Source organism: Mytilus edulis, chromosome 5 (genome assembly GCF_963676685.1).
Source record: "Mytilus edulis chromosome 5, xbMytEdul2.2, whole genome shotgun sequence".
In the NCBI taxonomy this organism is placed as follows: domain Eukaryota; kingdom Metazoa; phylum Mollusca; class Bivalvia; order Mytilida; family Mytilidae; genus Mytilus; species Mytilus edulis.
The window spans coordinates 25177916-25199829 of NC_092348.1; the positions used below are offsets into that span (position 1 = coordinate 25177916).

Sequence of the window (21914 nt, forward strand, 5' to 3'; positions counted from 1 at the left end):
ATGTAATTTCTTCAATATTCCGTGCGGATCTACAACATGGATGCGCCCATGTAAACTAAAACAGCGTAAAATGTCAACTCTTATTTCTCAGCAGGCTCTTAAATTGCTAGCCTTTTCTAGAATTCTGTGGCAGAGGAATTATATGAAGTCATGTGCATGTTTCCAGCAAGCTGTCAAGATTGAAGGCGCTTTGGCTAAGATGCTGAAGAAGTCACAAAAGTAGGCAGTAAAATATGACAACTCGTCCCATAGACAATTCGCCCCTCTTATGTTCACAATCATGAGGAGGGATAGGAGGGGTCCTAATCCCCAAACCCGGGCTTAAAAATCCGAAATCCCAGGCTTAAAAACACGAAATCACGAGGTCGCGAAATTGGAAAAAAGGAATTCCCAGATCCCGAAATCCCGAGCTTAAAAACACCCGATCCCGGAGTCCCGATAAAGGTCCTATCCCCCCTCAATCATACCCATTAAGTTTTTTTGCTTCTGGAGCTGAACATTTCTGAGTGACGGCTTTGGTTCCATAATATGAGGCAGGCATTACCTGTGAATGGGGACGAAGTCTGTATTATTTTTTTTAATTCAAACATGTTGATAAAAGAAACGGAAATACCGTAACGTTTCCAATATTGGTTCTGTTGTTAGGGATTTAGTTGTGACGTTATTTAAGTTATGACGTCATATTCAATGTAAACAAACAAACGCTGTTATCCAGGTAACGTCTTTTTCATATCAAACAATTATTAAAAATGATTGGGTGTTAAATTCCTTCCTATATTTGTTGATATGTTGATAAATATACATTTTATTCAAAGTCTCATTCAAACAAGACCGGAAACGGAAGTAGATCTGAAAAAAAAATCTATTTTGAGTTCATTAGTAGAATGAAAAATTCGGGAAATTTTCCCGATTTGTTTTTTGTTTTGTTTTTTATTGATTTTTCTACCGTAATTGGGGACTTCGTCCCCATAATATGAGGCAGGCATTACCTGTGAAAGGGGACGAAGTCTGTATGAATTATTTTGTGTAACTTCAAAATCTGTTAAAAAAGAAACGGAAAAAAGGTAATGTTTCTGATTTTGGTTCTGTTGGTAGGGATTTTACTTGTGACGTTATTTAAGTTATGACGTCATCTTCAATGTAAACAAAAAAAAAATGACCATCAGGTAACGTTTATACATAATTATCAGGGGCGGATCCAGCCATTTTAAAAATGGGGGGTTCCCAACCCAGGACAAACCCCCCCCCCCTTTTTTTCTGCATTCTGCGCAAATGAGTGAATTAATAAAAGTGACCAAAAAAAAATAACAATTTTTGAGTTCATTAGTTCAATGAAAATTCCCGATTTAAAAAAAAAAAATCTTGATTTTTCTACTGTAATCAGTCAGAGCTCAGACATAAACAAGTCGATTTTTGTTTTTGACTTACAGAAGTCTTATCTAAGTCAGAAAATGACAGACTTGTTTAGGTCTATTTATGTTGATGAAAAAACTTAATTTGACTTGGTGGCCAAAGTACACCTCCTATGACAGCAAAAACCTATCTGAGAGTTCACAAGGACTTGACCTATCTATATTTAATTACCTAATTGAACATCCTTACTAAACACAGATGTTTTATCTCATTAAGTGTGGCTCCAGGTGGTTGCATTGTAAGGTTAATTAACATTATCTCCAATTTTTTAGACATTCATATTTTTCTCTAGAAGACAAAGCATTGTTTTTCAATGTTGTCATTATTTGATTTAGATGCGTGACCTTTTTATTAATATGCGTGGGTCTTGAAGTTTACAAATGTTGGTTACTTATCGACTTGTAGGAGTCGATATTTGCAACTTTTGGATTCTGGTCAATTATTTCTTGCTTAACAATATTTGACTTATTAAAGTCGTATTTTGTCTTGCATTAAAGGGAGACAAATCCTAAAACTTAAAATTTAGACCTCTATGAGTCAAAAGCAGATTCAGACCTATTTATGTCTGAGCTCTGACTGGTAATAGGAGACTTCGTCCCCTTATAAATCTGACCTCAATTTGTTCATTTTTCATTCAACCTATTTATGCCTGCCACCCTTTCTTTTCTCATATTTGAACAGTTTTCACATTGACCCATTGGTTCCTGCATCTTAACATTCACTTTGAAGGATTGTCACATGACAAACGAGAAAAAGTAACATAAGAAATGCGCAATGTATTATGCCAGCAGAATTCTTTTATGCATTTTGATTTGCTGTTGTTTTACCCCCAAAATTTGATATCACCCTACAGCTAAGGTCTTCGATGGACTAAAGCAATAGCTTGGTCAATTGTGTATGTATATATTATTAAAACTTTATGACTTGAATGATCTTACAAATGTCGCTTAATTTTTTATAATGTGTATCTAATACTGTAGTATGTAATTTCACATGTTTCATCATGAAAATTACAAAATTACAAAAAAAAAAGATTATCATCCAGCAAATAATTCTATTGAAACTCATGTCAAGGGCCATATTAGTCTTGCAGTAAGATGTGAGCTTAAAAAAATTTGCTACATGTTAAAAGCCTCACACTGATTTTTAGATAAGAAGATTACTGAATAACCTTGGCTTTTGGTTTTGTAAAGTTTTAATAAAAGTTCATTATTATGCACATCAAGTTCATGTGAAATTTTATTTTTTAAGTGCCACATACAATTGTAATGTATAGGAGAATCACTTTTGTATGTAAGTTTAAGTTAAGCATGATTAAGCTATTTAAGCTCTGGACAGTTATAGTTTCACATAGCCTTGCTTATAATTGTCAACAAGTGACATTGTTTATGCATTTATTATGTTTCTCATATATTTTCTTTTCAGAAGGAGTAAAAACTCATCAGGATGGAACGTTTCACCCAAGGTTAGCATTTGTTAACAGTGTTTGTGTTTTTACATTGTGATAATGTCAATTAAATATATACTAATTGTGAAATTATCATAATTTATCAAAATGATCATGAAATAATTTGTCAACTGTGAAATATGCTTTAGTACAAATGTATTTTTAGAACAATAACTATACACGTATATTAGTGTTTTCTTTCTCCTGTGTTTACAATGTCATTATTTTAATTTTCTGATTTTGTCCATATTAGAATGTCTTGTTTACATTGGTTACAAAAAGTAGTTCTGTCAACATTGTATAAAAAAAAAATAAAGAGCCTTATACAAATGTAGATAGCTCTCACAACCAATCATTTTAACATATTACCTAATATGCAAATCATATAAGGATTATATATACCTACTCTCACTGGATTTGTTGTACTTGAAATCAATGTTTTAACAATTATAGAGAATAAGTAAATTAAAAAGTAAATTTTCTATTTTAAAATTATATAGCAGATAATTCTAGACTTAGAAACTACTAGAACCCGACCAGGCAGTAAATATAGGGCCCCTAGTGACAGAGTACAGAGACGAGCCCATGATGTCAGTATTGTGTTGTATAACTATGTAAGGGAGATAATTAACAGTGGAGAACTTGACCAACAAATTGCTGATTCAATGGTAGAAATAACACAGGTATTAATTTTTGCTAAACTAGTTTGTCTAACTTGCAAAGAAATTAACAGCTATTGGTTTAAACAATATTTTATTCAAATAAATTGAATTGGATTGGGCAACAGGCATAGCCTATGTAAGCCCTCTGACAGCTATTATAGGTTGATGTATTGCCTTCAACAATGAGTAAAGCCCATACCGCATAGTCAGCTATACAAGGCCCAGAAAGAGTCAATTGAAACCTAGCCTAAATATTATAAATAATTTTTCATGTTTTACAATATACTACAAATTTCCATAAAGTTACGTTATTTTTAAAAGGTATAAATATTGCTTTGAACACAAATTTGATACTATGTTGCAAATTTTTCATGTAAAGTACATCTTCAATATGAATGAATGAATTTTTATCTGAAAGGTGATTTATATATAAAGTTTTACTTAATACAATATAATATGTGTATCTATCAAGATTCTCGTAACTTGCTTTACATTACATTTTTTTTTTCTTGAACATTTTCAATACTTGATTGTAAATAATAAATTATTTTTTGTCAAGGTTAAAATGCTGCCTGATTTCTCTGCCATTCATGTGCTATGGTTACCTTTTGGTAATGAGGAAGATATGGAACTAGATACTCTGCTGCAAAGAAAAGAAAGTAAATTAAGGTAAACTATTCATATTTGTTAATTTGTACACAATTTACTGTTTTAATACTTTGTAAAAGGGCTGATGCAAAATAGTGCCATCTTTTTGCTATCATCAAAATCAGTGCTTTTGATTATGACACTGAATAAAGATTTCTCTGAAATTGGTAGGATGTTCAAACAAAATATATTTTTGAGTCTACTTTCAAAATTATATTAGATGATTTCATAGTCAGACTAGTTATTACACAGTTATTCATTGTAAATTTTGTCATTAGTTTTATCAGTAAAAAATGTACAGCTATATATAGATTATTACATTGATACAAGTGGATTATCAGATTTATCTACGTGTTACTATGTAATAATCTGTTTCTCTAATGATTATAAGATAATTTGTCTTCTTTTCTAAACCAAAATCCCCTTTGAGTTGAGCCTTCCACTTTCTACGAAGTTGTCAATTTCATTAACACCTGTTTAAATATTTTGATCAATTCAGGGAGCTGAGAAAGGTTATGACTTAGCCAATCATCCTCTGAGATCACCGGCGACCACACGTTGATTATTTTTTTTATACAATTGATTTCGGAAAGGTATATATTTTCATAGAATCAGAGAAATCTATGTTTACAATTTGATTCAAACACACATGTCAGTTCAGGTGGCTTATCACATTTTCACTGATTTTTTTTTTTATTTCTTGCAGATCAATTTTAACATCTTACAGACCCATAGCTAATATACCACCAGTTGTTTTTCTGAAAGATGATGCTCGAACAGAGGAAATTAAGATGAACAAAATGTTTGAAGAAGCAGATTTTGGTCTCCATTCTGAATTGCCTGAGCCAGAAATCACTGATACAGAATCTAAAAACTATACACAAAGTCATGATCATAAAACAGACAGATTACAAGAAATTAGAGAGAGATTTGATGTAGGGGATACCCCAGTTGTACATATGGAATCTAATGATACACAGGAAATCAAAGCTGAGATGGCAAAATGTCAAAATGAGACTCATTCTAATAATAGAACTGATTTTGTTGATGGAATACATAATCAGTATAGAGATGATTTATATGGATTAAACCATGCACTTTTGATGAAAAAAATAGAAGTTTCACAACACAAATTGAAACATAGACGACCAACAAATGACCATGAGTTTAAATACTTTGTACATTCTAGATTTCAAAAAACAGATGGATCAGATTCTACATCTGAAGATGGAAAGGAGAAGTCAACACAAGGAAAAGTTTTGAAAAAGTGGAAAAAGAAATCTGATAAAAAGTATTCTGATTTTTTTGAAACAAGTGAAATTAGACATGGCAAGGATATTGATGAATCTTACCAGGATTATGATGTTTATGAAGATTATAATTTTAGAAATGATAGGCGATAAAAATTAAAATAGTTAAAATAAAAAAATAAACAATTTATCTTTTAAAGTCATCTATACCAGTGAACAATCGTGTAAAATTTCCATTAAAAGAAGTAAAAGTACTAAACTTAAATTATGTAATGACCATAATTGTCCATATTGTTCTTTGGGGTATATCCAGTGGCAAATATTTCACTTATTCAGGAGAACAAATTTATCAACATATCAGTTATTAGTAAAAGGGTCTGAAATTTAAATGATAATGATATTTAGGATATATTGTTAGCTGTCACTGGTAAACAAAGCTTTACTAAGGCATATTGGAAAAACTCAAATAGTATGCCTGAAGTTTAATGACCTCAAATTTGTGCTAGTGTGTCATTGGTCCTGTAAAATACCAAAAAAAATTAGCAGATCTATCAACAATCTCAACTGATGGCACCTGTTATATTGCTCCTAACCAGTCACATTTTGTCAAATGTATAGAGATGCCATACACATAGAGAGGGGTCAGGATAGCTCTACTAGTGGCACCTGTTGTGGTTCACATAACAAGCAACATCTGGTCAAATTCAAAGAAAGTCATTCACATAGAGAGGGGTCATTATGCTCTTTATAGTTCATCACCTCTATTCTATTATCTATATTGTTTTGGTATCGCTCCCAGACTTACTTGTTGGCACATTTTTCTTATATCTGTAAATACCTTCAAATCCTTATAAATGATGACCTATTCATATCCTCATGCATGTATGTTGTGCATGGTAATTTAGAAACATAAAATATAGGCACTGGCTACGGTTACATGGAAATGTAACAATAATAAAAATATTATTGTTACATTGGAGACTAATTGCCGGAATGCAAAGTTGGGTGAGGAACCGATTAATTACAAATGTAACAATAATTACTGAGGCTACGGTTACATTACGTTATTGTTACATGAAAAACAGCAATGTACGCTAGATTGATTAAACTTAAATCTTCTATAGTTGTATTGCTTCATTCTTTCATATGTACTAAACAATACTTGTAATTCAATACTGATAAATAATAAAATATTATTATTCAACCAATGGTGTACAAATTGAATAGTTTAACTTATAAATTATAACTTGACGCAAATTGATAATCAAAAGCAAAGTTTGCTAACTGTTACTTAAATACTAAGAAATTATGTATGTACGTATACACGTATCCGTGGAGGACGTAATTTCGTTCATCAAAAATGTGCACGTGGCACCTGTTGTGGTTCACATAACAAGTAACATCTGGTCAAATTCAAAGAAAGTCATTCATAAGAAAGGGGTCAGTATAGCTTCACTAGTGGCACCTGTTGTGGTTCACATAACAAGTAACATCTGGTCAAATTCAAAGAAAGTCATTCACATAGAGAGGGGTCAGTATAGCTTCACTAGTGGCACCTGTTGTGGTTCACATAACAAGTAACATCTGGTCAAATTCAAAGAAAGTCATTCACATACAAAGGGGTCAGTATAGCTTCACTAGTGGTACCTGTTGTGGTTCACATAACAAGTAACATCTGGTCAAATTCAAAGAAAGTCATTCACATAGAAAGGGGTCAGTATAGCTTCACTAGTGGCACCTGTTGTGGTTCACATAACAAGTAACATCTGGTCAAATTCAAAGAAAGTCATTCATAAGAAAGGGGTCAGTATAGCTTCACTAGTGGCACCTGTTGTGGTTCACATAACAAGTAACATCTGGTCAAATTCAAAGAAAGTCATTCACATAGGAAGGGGTCAGTATAGCTTCACTAGTGGCACCTGTTGTGGTTCACATAACAAGTAACATCTGGTCAAATTCAAAGAAAGTCATTCATAAGAAAGGGGTCAGTATAGCTTCACTAGTGGCACCTGTTGTGGTTCACATAACAAGTAACATCTGGTCAAATTCAAAGAAAGTCATTCACATAGGAAGGGGTCAGTATAGCTTCACTAGTGGCACCTGTTGTGGTTCACATAACAAGTAACATCTGGTCAAATTCAAAGAAAGTCATTCACATAGGAAGGGGTCAGTATAGCTTCACTAGTGGCACCTGTTGTGGTTCACATAACAAATAACATCTGGTCAAATTCAAAGAAAGTCATTCACATAGGAAGGGGTCAGTATAGCTTCACTAGTGGCACCTGTTGTGGTTCACATAACAAGTAACATCTGGTCAAATTCATAGAGGGTCATCGACATAGAAAGGGGTCAGTATAGCTTCACTAGTGGCACCTGTTGTGGTTCACATATCAAGTAACATCTGGTCAAATTCATAGAAGGTCATTCACATAGAGAGGGGTCAGTATAGCTTCACTAGTGGCACCTGTTGTGGTTCACATAACAAGTAACATCTGGTCAAATTCAAAGAAAGTCATTCACATAGAAAGGGGTCAGTATAGCTTCACTAGTGGCACCTGTTGTGGTTCACATAACAAGTAACATCTGGTCAAATTCAAAGAAAGTCATTCACATAGAAAGGGGTCAGTATAGCTCCTCTAGTGGCACGTGTTTGTGATTCTCATAACAAGTAATATCTGGTCAAATTCAAAGAAAGTCATTCGCATAGAAAGGGGTCAGTATAGCTTCACTAGTGGCACCTGTTGTGGTTCACATAACAAGTAACATCTGGTCAAATTCAAAGAAAGTCATTCACATAGAGAGGGGTCAGTATAGCTTCACTAGTGGCACCTGTTGTGGTTCACATAACAAGTAATATCTGGTCAAATTCAAAGAAAGTCATTCGCATAGAAAGGGGTCAGTATAGCTTCACTAGTGGCACCTGTTGTGGTTCACATAACAAGTAACATCTGGTCAAATTCAAAGAAAGTCATTCACATAGAAAGGGGTCAGTATAGCTTCACTAGTGGCACCTGTTGTGGTTCACATAAGTAATATCTGGTCAAATTCAAAGAAAGTCATTCACATAGAAAGGGGTCAGTATAGCTTCACTAGTGGCACCTGTTGTGGTTCACATAACAAGTAACATCTGGTCAAATTCAAAGAAAGTCATTCACATAGAAAGGGGTCAGTATAGCTTCACTAGTGGCACCTGTTGTGGTTCACATAACAAGTAACATCTGGTCAAATTCAAAGAAGGTCATTCACATAGAGAGGGGTCAGTATAGCTTCACTAGTGGCACCTGTTGTGGTTCACATAACAAGTAACATCTGGTCAAATTCAAAGAAGGTCATTCACATAGAGAGGGGTCAGTATAGCTTCACTAGTGGCACCTGTTGTGGTTCACATAACAAGTAACATCTGGTCAAATTCATAGAAGGTCATATACATAGGAAGGGGTCAGTATAGCTTCACTAGTGGCACCTGTTGTGGTTCACATAACAAGTAACATCTGGTCAAATTCAAAGAAAGTCATTCGCATAGAAAGGGGTCAGTATAGCTTCACTAGTGGCACCTGTTGTGGTTCACATAACAAGTAACATCTGGTCAAATTCATAGAAGGTCATCGACATAGAAAGGGGTCAGTATAGCTTCACTAGTGGCACCTGTTGTGGTTCACATAACAAGTAACATCTGGTCAAATTCAAAGAAAGTCATTCACATAGAAAGGGGTCAGTATAGCTTCACTAGTGGCACCTGTTGTGGTTCACATAACAAGTAACATCTGGTCAAATTCAAAGAAGGTCATTCACATAGAGAGGGGTCAGTATAGCTTCACTAGTGGCACCTGTTGTGGTTCACATAACAAGTAACATCTGGTCAAATTCAAAGAAAGTCATTCGCATAGAAAGGGGTCAGTATAGCTTCACTAGTGGCACCTGTTGTGGTTCACATAACAAGTAACATCTGGTCAAATTCAAAGAAAGTCATTCGCATAGAAAGGGGTCAGTATAGCTTCACTAGTGGCACCTGTTGTGGTTCACATAACAAGTAACATCTGGTCAAATTCAAAGAAAGTCATTCGCATAGAAAGGGGTCAGTATAGCTTCACTAGTGGCACCTGTTGTGGTTCACATAACAAGTAACATCTGGTCAAATTCAAAGAAAGTCATTCACATAGAGAGGGGTCAGTATAGCTTCACTAGTGGCACCTGTTGTGGTTCACATAACAAGTAACATCTGGTCAAATTCAAAGAAAGTCATTCGCATAGAAAGGGGTCAGTATAGCTTCACTAGTGGCACCTGTTGTGGTTCACATAACAAGTAACATCTGGTCAAATTCATAGAAGGTCATTCACATAGAAAGGGGTCAGTATAGCTTCACTAGTGGCACCTGTTGTGGTTCACATAACAAGTAACATCTGGTCAAATTCAAAGAAAGTCATTCACATAGAGAGGGGTCAGTATAGCTTAACTAGTGGCACCTGTTGTGGTTCACATAACAAGTAACATCTGGTCAAATTCAAAGAAAGTCATTCACATAGAAAGGGGTCAGTATAGCTTCACTAGTGGCACCTGTTGTGGTTCACATAACAAGTAACATCTGGTCAAATTCAAAGAAAGTCATTCACATAGAAAGGGGTCAGTATAGCTCCTCTAGTGGCACGTGTTTGTGATTCTCATAACAAGTAATATCTGGTCAAATTCAAAGAAAGTCATTCGCATAGAAAGGGGTCAGTATAGCTTCACTAGTGGCACCTGTTGTGGTTCACATAACAAGTAACATCTGGTCAAATTCAAAGAAAGTCATTCACATAGAGAGGGGTCAGTATAGCTTCACTAGTGGCACCTGTTGTGGTTCACATAACAAGTAATATCTGGTCAAATTCAAAGAAAGTCATTCGCATAGAAAGGGGTCAGTATAGCTTCACTAGTGGCACCTGTTGTGGTTCACATAACAAGTAACATCTGGTCAAATTCAAAGAAAGTCATTCACATAGAAAGGGGTCAGTATAGCTTCACTAGTGGCACCTGTTGTGGTTCACATAAGTAATATCTGGTCAAATTCAAAGAAAGTCATTCACATAGAAAGGGGTCAGTATAGCTTCACTAGTGGCACCTGTTGTGGTTCACATAACAAGTAACATCTGGTCAAATTCAAAGAAAGTCATTCACATAGAGAGGGGTCAGTATAGCTTCACTAGTGGCACCTGTTGTGGTTCACATAACAAGTAACATCTGGTCAAATTCAAAGAAGGTCATTCACATAGAGAGGGGTCAGTATAGCTTCACTAGTGGCACCTGTTGTGGTTCACATAACAAGTAACATCTGGTCAAATTCAAAGAAGGTCATTCAAATAGAGAGGGGTCAGTATAGCTTTACTAGTGGCACCTGTTGTGGTTCACATAACAAGTAACATCTGGTCAAATTCATAGAAGGTCATATACATAGGAAGGGGTCAGTATAGCTTCACTAGTGGCACCTGTTGTGGTTCACATAACAAGTAACATCTGGTCAAATTCAAAGAAAGTCATTCGCATAGAAAGGGGTCAGTATAGCTTCACTAGTGGCACCTGTTGTGGTTCACATAACAAGTAACATCTGGTCAAATTCATAGAAGGTCATCGACATAGAAAGGGGTCAGTATAGCTTCACTAGTGGCACCTGTTGTGGTTCACATAACAAGTAACATCTGGTCAAATTCAAAGAAAGTCATTCACATAGAAAGGGGTCAGTATAGCTTCACTAGTGGCACCTGTTGTGGTTCACATAACAAGTAACATCTGGTCAAATTCAAAGAAGGTCATTCACATAGAGAGGGGTCAGTATAGCTTCACTAGTGGCACCTGTTGTGGTTCACATAACAAGTAACATCTGGTCAAATTCAAAGAAAGTCATTCGCATAGAAAGGGGTCAGTATAGCTTCACTAGTGGCACCTGTTGTGGTTCACATAACAAGTAACATCTGGTCAAATTCAAAGAAAGTCATTCGCATAGAAAGGGGTCAGTATAGCTTCACTAGTGGCACCTGTTGTGGTTCACATAACAAGTAACATCTGGTCAAATTCAAAGAAAGTCATTCGCATAGAAAGGGGTCAGTATAGCTTCACTAGTGGCACCTGTTGTGGTTCACATAACAAGTAACATCTGGTCAAATTCAAAGAAAGTCATTCACATAGAGAGGGGTCAGTATAGCTTCACTAGTGGCACCTGTTGTGGTTCACATAACAAGTAACATCTGGTCAAATTCAAAGAAAGTCATTCGCATAGAAAGGGGTCAGTATAGCTTCACTAGTGGCACCTGTTGTGGTTCACATAACAAGTAACATCTGGTCAAATTCATAGAAGGTCATTCACATAGAAAGGGGTCAGTATAGCTTCACTAGTGGCACCTGTTGTGGTTCACATAACAAGTAACATCTGGTCAAATTCAAAGAAAGTCATTCACATAGAGAGGGGTCAGTATAGCTTAACTAGTGGCACCTGTTGTGGTTCACATAACAAGTAACATCTGGTCAAATTCATAGAAAGTCATTCGCATAGAAAGGGGTCAGTATAGCTTCACTAGTGGCACCTGTTGTGGTTCACATAACAAGTAACATCTGGTCAAATTCATAGAAGGTCATTCACATAGAAAGGGGTCAGTATAGCTTCACTAGTGGCACCTGTTGTGGTTCACATAACAAGTAACATCTGGTCAAATTCAAAGAAAGTCATTCGCATAGAAAGGGGTCAGTATAGCTTCACTAGTGGCACCTGTTGTGGTTCACATAACAAGTAACATCTGGTCAAATTCATAGAAGGTCATTCACATAGAAAGGGGTCAGTATAGCTTCACTAGTGGCACCTGTTGTGGTTCACATAACAAGTAACATCTGGTCAAATTCAAAGAAAGTCATTCACATAGAGAGGGGTCAGTATAGCTTAACTAGTGGCACCTGTTGTGGTTCACATAACAAGTAACATCTGGTCAAATTCAAAGAAAGTCATTCACATAGAGAGGGGTCAGTATAGCTTCACTAGTGGCACGTGTTTGTGATTCTCATAACAAGTAACATCTGGTCAAATTCAAAGAAGGTCATTCACATAGAGAGGGGTCAGTATAGCTTCACTAGTGGCACCTGTTGTGGTTCACATAACAAGTAACATCTGGTCAAATTCAAAGAAAGTCATTCACATAGAGAGGGGTCAGTATAGCTTCACTAGTGGCACCTGTTGTGGTTCACATAACAAGTAACATCTGGTCAAATTCAAAGAAAGTCATTCGCATAGAAAGGGGTCAGTATAGCTTCACTAGTGGCACCTGTTGTGGTTCACATAACAAGTAACATCTGGTCAAATTCAAAGAAAGTCATTCGCATAGAAAGGGGTCAGTATAGCTTCACTAGTGGCACCTGTTGTGGTTCACATAACAAGTAATATCTGGTCAAATTCAAAGAAAGTCATTCACATAGAGAGGGGTCAGTATAGCTTCACTAGTGGCACCTGTTGTGGTTCACATAACAAGTAACATCTGGTCAAATTCATAGAAGGTCATATACATAGAGAGGGGTCAGTATAGCTTAACTAGTGGCACCTGTTGTGGTTCACATAACAAGTAACATTTGGTCAAATTCATAGAAAGTCATTCGCATAGAAAGGGGTCAGTATAGCTTCACTAGTGGCACCTGTTGTGGTTCACATAACAAGTAACATCTGGTCAAATTCAAAGAAAGTCATTCACATAGAAAGGGGTCAGTATAGCTTCACTAGTGGCTCCCGTTGTGGTTCACATAACAAGTAACATCTGGTCAAATTCAAAGAAGTCATTCACATAGAAAGGGGTCAGAATATCTCCACTAGTGGCACCTGTTGTGGTTCACATAACAAGTAACATGGTCAAATTCATAGAAGGTCATATACATACAAAGGGGTCAGAATAGCTCCTCTAGTGGCACCTGTTGTGGTAACAGTGGTTCACATATCAAGTAACATCTGGTCAAATTCAAAGAAGGTCATTTACATAGAAAGGGGTCAGTATAGCTTCACTAGTGGCACCTGTTGTGGTTCACATAACAAATAACATCTGGTCAAATTCAAAGAAGGTCATTAACATAGAAAGGGGTCAGTATAGCTTCACTAGTGGCACCTGTTGTGGTTCACATAACAAATAACATCTGGTCAAATTCAAAGAAAGTCATTCACATAGAAAGGGGTCAGTATAGCTTCACTAATGGCACCTGTTGTGGTTCACATAACAAATAACATCTGGTCAAATTCAAAGAAAGTCATTCACATAGAAAGGGGTCAGAATAGCTCCTCTAGTGGCACGTGTTTGTGATTCTCATAAATAGTATTACATTTGGTCAAATTCATAGAAGGTCATTAACATAGAAAGGGGTCAGTATAGCTTCACTTGTGGCACCTGTTGTGGTTCACATAACAAGAAACATCTGTAAAAATTCATAGAAGGTGATTCACATAGGAAGAAAACCGATAGCTCCTTCTGTTGGTTATTAAAAGCACAAGAAATATATTTAGTCTGACATGCCATCTTGATCCTAACACCAACATCCTATTCAAATATTTTGAACATTAAACGAAGATGCATACCAAATGATATAATTTTGACAAAAACTATACCTAAAGCTGTAAGGACTTTACGCCATTGCAATTTGAGATGAATAGATTTGACCAAAAGGTGCAGTTTACAACTGGTTTGAATACTTTCTGTACTTTTTCATTTACTATTCCAGCGACTTTTCCATGCCCTCTCCCTTATTTCCCAAACCGAGCACCCGACTAATTCGGGAATACAAGTATTGGTTTGCTCAGACAAGCAGTCATGAGATTTAAATTTCCTATCTTACAGCAGACAAAATCTTCATCACTATATATATAATTCTGGATTTGGTCATAGGCAATGTTTTTATTTAATTAAATTATATAACAACTAGAGGCTCTTAAGAGCCTGTGTCGCTCACCTTGGTCTATATAAATATCAAACAAAGAACACAGATCGTCAGATGGATTCATGACAAAATTGTGTTTTTGTGATGGTGATGTGTTTGGAGATCTTGCTTCACTGAACATTCTTGCTACTTACAATTTTGTCTATCTATAATGAACTTGGGCCTTTAGTTCCAGAGGAAAATGTTTTGTAAAAACTAATGAAAATTGTTAAAAATTGACTATAAAGGGCAATAACTCCTTAAGATGTCAACTGACCATTTTGATCATGTTGACTTATTTGTAGATCTTACTTTGCTGGACATTATTGCAGTTTACAGTTTATCTCTATCTATAATAGTATTCAAGATAATAACCAAAAACGGCAAAACTTCCTTAAAAAATACCAATGGGGGGGGGGGGGGGGGGGGGGGCAGCAACACAACAACCAGTTGTCAAATTCATCTGAAAATTTCAGGGTAGATAGATATTGACTTGATAAACAATTAAACACCATGTCAGATTTATTGTAAATGCTTTGGTTTCAAAGTTAAAAGCCAAAATCTACATTTTGTCCAAATGTTCCATTTACAGCCATGGCAGCCATCTTGGTTGGTTGGCCAGGTCACGCCACACATTTTTTAAACTAGTTACCCTTATAATGATTGTGGCTAAGTTTGGTTAAACTTGACCCAGTAGTTTCAGAGAAGAAGATTTTTTGTAAGAGATTACAAAAATTTACGAAAAATTAGTAAAAAATCACTATAAAGGGCAATAACTCCTTCAGGGGTCAACTGACAATTTTGGTCATGTTAACTTATTTGTAGATCTTACTTTGCTGAACATTATTGCTGTTTACAGTTTATCTCTATCTATAATAATATTCAAGATAGTAGCCAAAAAACAGTATACATTCCTTGAAATTGCCAATTCAGGGACAGCAACCCAACAACCGGTTAGAAGTCCGATTTGTCTGAAAATTTAAGGACAGATAGATCTTCACCTGATATACAATTTTACCCAGTGTCAGATTTGCTCTAAATGCTTTGATTTCAGAGTTATAAGCCAAAATCTACATTTTACCCCTATGTTCTATTTTTAGCCATGGCGGCCATCTTGGTTGGTTGGCCGGGTCACGCCACACATTTTTTAAATAAGATACCCCAATGATGATTGTGGCCAAGTTTGGTTTAATTTGGCCCAGTAGTTTCAGAGGAGAAGATTTTTGTAAAAGCTTCGGGCCAGGTGAGCTAAAAGGGTAAGTCATAGGAACCCTTTGACAACATATCGAAAAGTATAACTAGAGGATACCGTATTTCTCAAATATACATACAATGAATTAATGAATCTTCTATGTGACTTGAAGCATATATCGCTTTGGTAGTTCTTTCACAGACTGTCATTCGTCCAATGACAACATGCTGAAAAACAAACGTGAACCATGTGGAATCATTTCGATTTCAGTTCCAGATATATGATGTCAAACTGTTTTAAAGCATATGTAAGTAAAACATTATCAGTTGGGTACATTGTAATTTGTTTCCGAGTGACGACTGCATGTGACAGTGGACGCCGAGTGCACCACAATTCCAACCACCCCTTCTTCATGCAGTTTCGTTGAACTGATAAACTGAAATGAATTTTTACTTATCTGAACGGTTATCAAATACATGGCTGTTTTACACTGACTAGATTTTGTTGTCGTTTGAAATGTTCCTCTTTAGTACTCATTTTTTAAGCACAGAAAGGAAATAAAATATAAAAAAAAATACACCTTTCAGTTCTAATTTGGCAATGAATAGTAAACATATTACTATGTTTTTAGAATATTTGCCAGTGGCAGATATTTCATATTGTGTAGGACGAAAACAAAAGCAATACATTAAGTTAATATGTTATGACATCTGGTGTGTCTGCACGTAAAACTGGATAAACCCATTATATTTTCATCTATATGAAGTCCGGCTTTCTGGATCCTTTTTGGGAATTTTCCCATGTCTGCAAATCAGTTTACGAATCAGTCAGTTTGGACTACTTCAAAGTTGATATTTTGGATAGGTGCAGGAACGTAGCTTTACTTTACAACAGGTCACCTACGGACTACTAAGTCCGAGATGTTGCCCGGCAAATGTTCTTTAATGCACAAGGAGCATTTTGCAGAATGATGCCTTGTTTAACAACATCTCATGCCGATTGTCTGTGGTTATGTATCTTTACATAACGATCTTGCTTTCAAAAAGACTCCGTTAATAACGGTCTTGCCAAAAAGGTGGATGATATTTATTTTTAAATGGAATCCTTGGTTGTACATTCGTAACAATCATTTTCCTTTTTGATTATGAAAGTTAATATTTTATCATATACAAGTGTATATTTATCTGGTTTTTATCCGCATGTGTCGTTAGTGGGAAATATCATTTAAATGAATTATGCGAAATGAATAATAGAGTCATAGTAAATATCATTCAATAGTCTCTTTAAATTGATAGTTATTCAAATAACTTTTTCAGCTAGAACGAATAATTATTCCTTTTTAATACCACTTTTTGATTCCAGACAAATAATATTTATGTATATAACTTTATGGATCGAATAGCTTCAGGTAAATTTTGCTTTATATTTTGAAAACATATACTATAAAATTGCAGAATCAGTTAAAACTCGTTTTCAAATTCTTTGAGATAGGACATTTTGCTAAGAATAAAACAAGAATTTGAAGTAGGATTTATTTGTTTGTTTGAAATGTTTATAAAGGCGGAAAACTGAATACGATTTCGCTATTAGGAGTAAAAAAATAAGCTTATAGATCTTGCTGGTCTGTTATTGACTTGTAAGTCAATAATACAATTCTATTGAAGCCTTTATTTTAACCATTAGCTTGATCATGGTTTAAACATATACGGTTGTGAAAAAAGAATGCTAGGATTGAAAAATGAAAGGGAGCCACAAGGAAGACAGATTTTTTTTGTTTTTGTTATGGGATGTTACTAAAATGGCAACCCTGCCTTTTTGCAACATGCGTATTTTTTGTCTTGTTATTAATGCATTTACTTGTATTTATTGTCATATTTATTTTTAATAGCTAAATGGCCAATGGAAGCAGTTTAAGAATTTGGTTCCAGTATGGAGTTGTCATTCTAGTGGTGTGCTCGGTTCTAGTATATTTATTAATTATTTCAACGTTAAACCAAAGCGCAGGTATGCAAGTGTATAAGATATGTTTGCCAAAAGTTATAGCACTATTGGTTTTCTTTTTAATGGCATTTATTGCAGTTCATTTATTTACAAGATATGAGTGATCATAAAAACATATTGCGTCTGGAAGCATCCAAACATTTATAATTTTGATAAATATGCCGCTGTGTGAAAATAATTCAATGGATATGCTTCAAAGATCTTCAAAGATTAATTAGCTTTTAAACGAAATCTTAATGCAAGTTTTCTTGGAACATATTGTAAGTAAATATGCAGTTGCACATATGTATAACAAGAATGTGCCCATAGTACATGGATGCCCCAGACACACTTTATTTAAAAAAAATGTTTGGTGGACTGTGTAATTGGGAACACAACTCTAATTTGGCATTAAAATAAGACAGACCATATCATAAGGAACATGTGTACTAAGTTTCAAGTTGATAGGACTTCAACTTCATCAATTACTACACTGACCAACAAGTTTAACCTGAAGCGGGACAGACTGACGAACAAATGGACGGATGCACAGACCAAATAACATAAAAACACAGTTTAACCTGGCAAGAATATTGCAAGTTTTTACTATTTTCAATGGAATGTCACATTATGAGAATTAAATTCTTGTTGCTTCATTTAGAGTTGGCCTATAGGGATAAGAAAATACTAACCGTTCCTTATCTTAATGGGTTGATGTTCATAACTCTACAACTTTGATTGTTCTTTAGTTCTTTTTTGTCTTTTCACAATAATTATGGTCAAGATTGGAATTACCTTCTGCTAAGATCAAATGTTATAATAACTATTCTTGGAGTTTTTTTTAAATTTTTCATGGAAATATATGTCACTACAGTTTCTATGATTATATTATTTCAGGTATGGTACCAGAGGAACCAATTGTATATTCTTTTCAAGATGTGGTATGGACACGGAATTGGACTCTTTGTAATAACCAATATATAAAGACATTGAAATCCATGAATTATTTTCAGAAAGGAACAATCCCATTTTCGTTTGGCAATATGACGATTTATATATATAATCCACAAACATATTTCATTTCCAATGAAACTGATTCTAAAGATGTATACAAGCCTTGGGTTTTTAATACAATTCATAAATACATTCAAAATGACCATTCTATTGGAGTTATAGACATCGGAGGAAAGTCCGGTATTTACTCTTTACCACTAGCTAGATTAGGAAGAAAAGTGGTTGTCGTGGAAACAATCTATCAGCAGATACAACATATGTGTGTGTCTGTAATTGAAAAGAAATTAACCAATCAGATTTCTATAGTTTATAATGCACTAAGCAACAATCACCTGGATGTGCCACTTACATTACAAAGAGGAGAGTCACATTCCGGTAATGTGAAGCAAAGAAAAGAGAAGTCTGTGAAACAAATGCTTGTAAAACCAAATAACTTTTCCAGAAAACATCAAGAAACTGTCAAAACTGCTACACTTAATGATTTCCTCTCTCTTGCAGAGGTACATGCAATGAAAAAAGTTTTTATAATAATGAATTTTCCAAGTTTTGAACGAAGGATTATCGAAGGTTCCTATAGTTTTTTCACCACTAAAATTGTAATTGGAGTGTATATGCAATGGTATACCCATGGACACGCTATACCAAATGGATTGCTTCATACATTCAATAAATTGGGCTATGAACCATTTTACTGCAATACAATTTTTAACTCCCAGAATCCCTGTGAAAAAAAGAATGTTTATAAATCGGGATTCCAGTATGATGGGATTATCTGGTTGCCAAGGAAAAAGTGAGACCAGGTTTTCACCACGAAATATGCATTCCTTTTCAGTGTTTTAACTCTGTTGGTAGTTTCTTTACCATTTCATTGGGTATGAATTATTCATTGTTCTATTTTTTTAGGAAAAATTATTATCACAGATAAAAAATGTCTGTTTTTTTCTTTTTAACTTTATTTTTAATCGTCAGCTAAACTTCAGTCAAATCTCCTTATGGTATACTTTGCAAAAGATTTTTGCAGTTTCTTTACTTAACAAACATAGGTTCTTTCATGAAGGTTTCTCTCATGAAGATGTATCTGTATAAAAAAAAATAGTTTATACATAGATGTCAAATAAAAGACTGATATATGTACAAGTATAAGCTATTAAAAGGGGAAATAACTCAATAGAATTGAAATAAAAATATTGGAAATATGACCCTTTTTAATTAGTAGCTTACATTGGCTCTTCATAAATTTCAGATGACACCTACCCGAGGTATTGTGAGTGAGGTCACATCATGATACTCTCTTCTACTTTATATCAAATTTAAGAGTTGAGTAACCTCCTGTTCAGATTGTTCGAGTAGAACTTTATATCGAGTTTTATCTATTTTTATTAAAATCTATCAATTAGTGTTACAAAATCAATTTCCAGTACCCCAAGGTAATTAAATTATGTGTGTCCCTTTAGATTTATTTGAATATAGTGTACTGCTTTATGTGCAGTTTTATTGAAATCCACAGGCCACCAATGAGTATTCAACAGAGCAAGAAAAGTATATATATTTCAATCTCAATAATCCACAGGCCACCAATGAGTATTCAACAGAGCAAGAAAAGCATATATATCAATCTCAATAATCCACAGGCCACCAATGAGTATTCAACAGAGCAAGAAAAGCATATATATCAATCTCAATAATCCACAGGCCACCAATGAGTATTCAACAGAGCAAGAAAAGTATATATATATCAATAAACTACAATCTTTTTTCAATATTTATGAAATATACATAATTATGAATTTCAATGTTTAAAATTACATATAAAGTATAACATTATTTGAAAATTGTAAATGTTAAATTAAAACAAATTCACATTGAAACATGAATTATTTGAATAATACCTATATTTATACTAAATATCCAAACAGATGTATGTGTATGTAAATATTTCATTTTCTTAAAGCTCTGATGCATTTATATCAGGTACATATAGATTGCCTTGGTTCTTCTCCAAGTAATTCCTTAATAACCATATACTTGAAGTTTTTATTCTGTACAATCAACACTTGAAAGTAAATGTATATTATATATAAAAAAAAGTATGTCCTTGTTGGACATATGAATTAAAATTTGTATTGTTTATAATGGTTCAATAACATTGTTAGCTCTAGCCATAGGAATAATTTCTTGTTTTAACTCCAAAGTTAAAAGATGTGAATTGTTTTCATTGGTTAAACTGTTTGATAACAATGTTAGCTCTAACCATAGGAATAATTTCTTATCGCAGATCCCACTTAGAGATTTGTATTGTTTATAATGGTTGAATAACATTGTTAGCTCTAGCCATAGGAACAATTTCTTATCGCAGATCCCACTTAGAGATTTGTATTTTTTATAATGGTTCAATAACATTGTTAGCTCTAGCCATAGGAATAATTTCTTGTCGTAGTTCCAAAGGTAAAATATTTTCCACTAATACATTCAATGGCTGCTTCTCTGTTATAAAGCCTTGTCTGAAAGGAAAAGAATTAAGATGAAAAATTGTCATAATTGCAGGCTATTATAAATTTATACAAAACTAAATAAAGGGTAACAATTTTGATACCTATGTTATAAGTTTAATTGTTTTAAGGTGGTACCTAACACTACAGGGAGATAACTCTGTAAAATCAGCAGAATGTTTGAATGACATTGTGTTCATAAGGGAATATAAAGCTTCTCAATGATCAAAATAAGTGTTTGTCAAACTGCTATATAACCAGTGTAATTTTTCTGATTAAACGGTTGGTTCAAATTTTTGAAATTTTTATATTTTTGTCAAGGGTCAAAGTAAATACTTTGTCAAAATTTTAAGAAAATTAAACGAGCCAAATTAATTTTAGTTAAAGTGTTAGGTACCACCTTAAGGCAAATTATGTGACAGCCAAGTATTATGGATTCATTATTATATGTGGGATACCAACTTTCGTGAATTAAGTGTGGAAAGGTGGGCCTCACATTGTAAAGCAAGAGCACCTTAAAAATAATGATATCAAGATGCAGTGAAAAAGACATAGAAAAGAATTTTGCTTTAAGGGCATGTCCAACAGTTTATTTCTGACAGTGAGATTTTTTTCCCTTAAAGATATATAGGCTATTTTTACCTGCTTAAATCAAATATATATGTAATCAAAGAGCTGAAAGCTTTGAGAAAAAATGATGCCACTGCCTCTAATATTGGGATATTTTTTATGCAAGTCTTGATTTTCACATACCGTAATAAGTTTAACATTGCAACATGTCTCGTAAGCATATAATTGATATTCGTATATGAGTGTGTGAAGTGAAGATGATAACTGACTGTTTTTTTTTTTTATACAAATGAATAGGTCAAGAGTCAAGACTACCTAAATGATCTACAGAATCCAAT

General features: G+C 34.4%; 3 protein-coding genes across 5 annotated transcripts in view; 2 read left to right on the top strand and 1 right to left on the bottom strand.

The window, feature by feature from the left end:
* Positions 1–11: 11 nt before the first annotated feature.
* Positions 12–5679, top strand: LOC139523288 (uncharacterized). Its single transcript, XM_071317154.1, has 5 exons — positions 12–219; positions 2839–2878; positions 3361–3543; positions 4082–4191; positions 4877–5679. Exons 1-5 carry the CDS (start codon positions 41–43, stop codon positions 5571–5573), a joined length of 1209 nt encoding a protein of 402 aa, XP_071173255.1. The 5' UTR covers positions 12–40; the 3' UTR covers positions 5574–5679.
* An 11141-nt stretch (positions 5680–16820) lies between these two features.
* On the top strand, positions 16821–19409 carry LOC139523290 (uncharacterized). The gene is made up of 3 exons (XM_071317156.1): positions 16821–16931; positions 17412–17527; positions 18401–19409. The coding sequence occupies exons 2-3, from the start codon at positions 17416–17418 to the stop codon at positions 19309–19311; spliced, it is 1023 nt and encodes a 340-aa protein (XP_071173257.1). The 5' UTR covers positions 16821–16931; positions 17412–17415; the 3' UTR covers positions 19312–19409.
* Positions 19410–20266: 857 nt separating this feature from the next.
* The window catches only part of LOC139523282 (centromere protein T-like), a 34093-nt gene continuing 32445 nt past the window's right edge, over positions 20267–21914 (bottom strand). For all 3 annotated transcript variants that reach the window (XM_071317147.1, XM_071317148.1, XM_071317149.1), the window contains one exon: positions 20267–21018. In XM_071317147.1, coding sequence (XP_071173248.1) covers positions 20898–21018 — 121 coding nt within the window. In that variant the 3' untranslated portion in view covers positions 20267–20897. The remainder of the gene's footprint in view (positions 21019–21914) is intronic.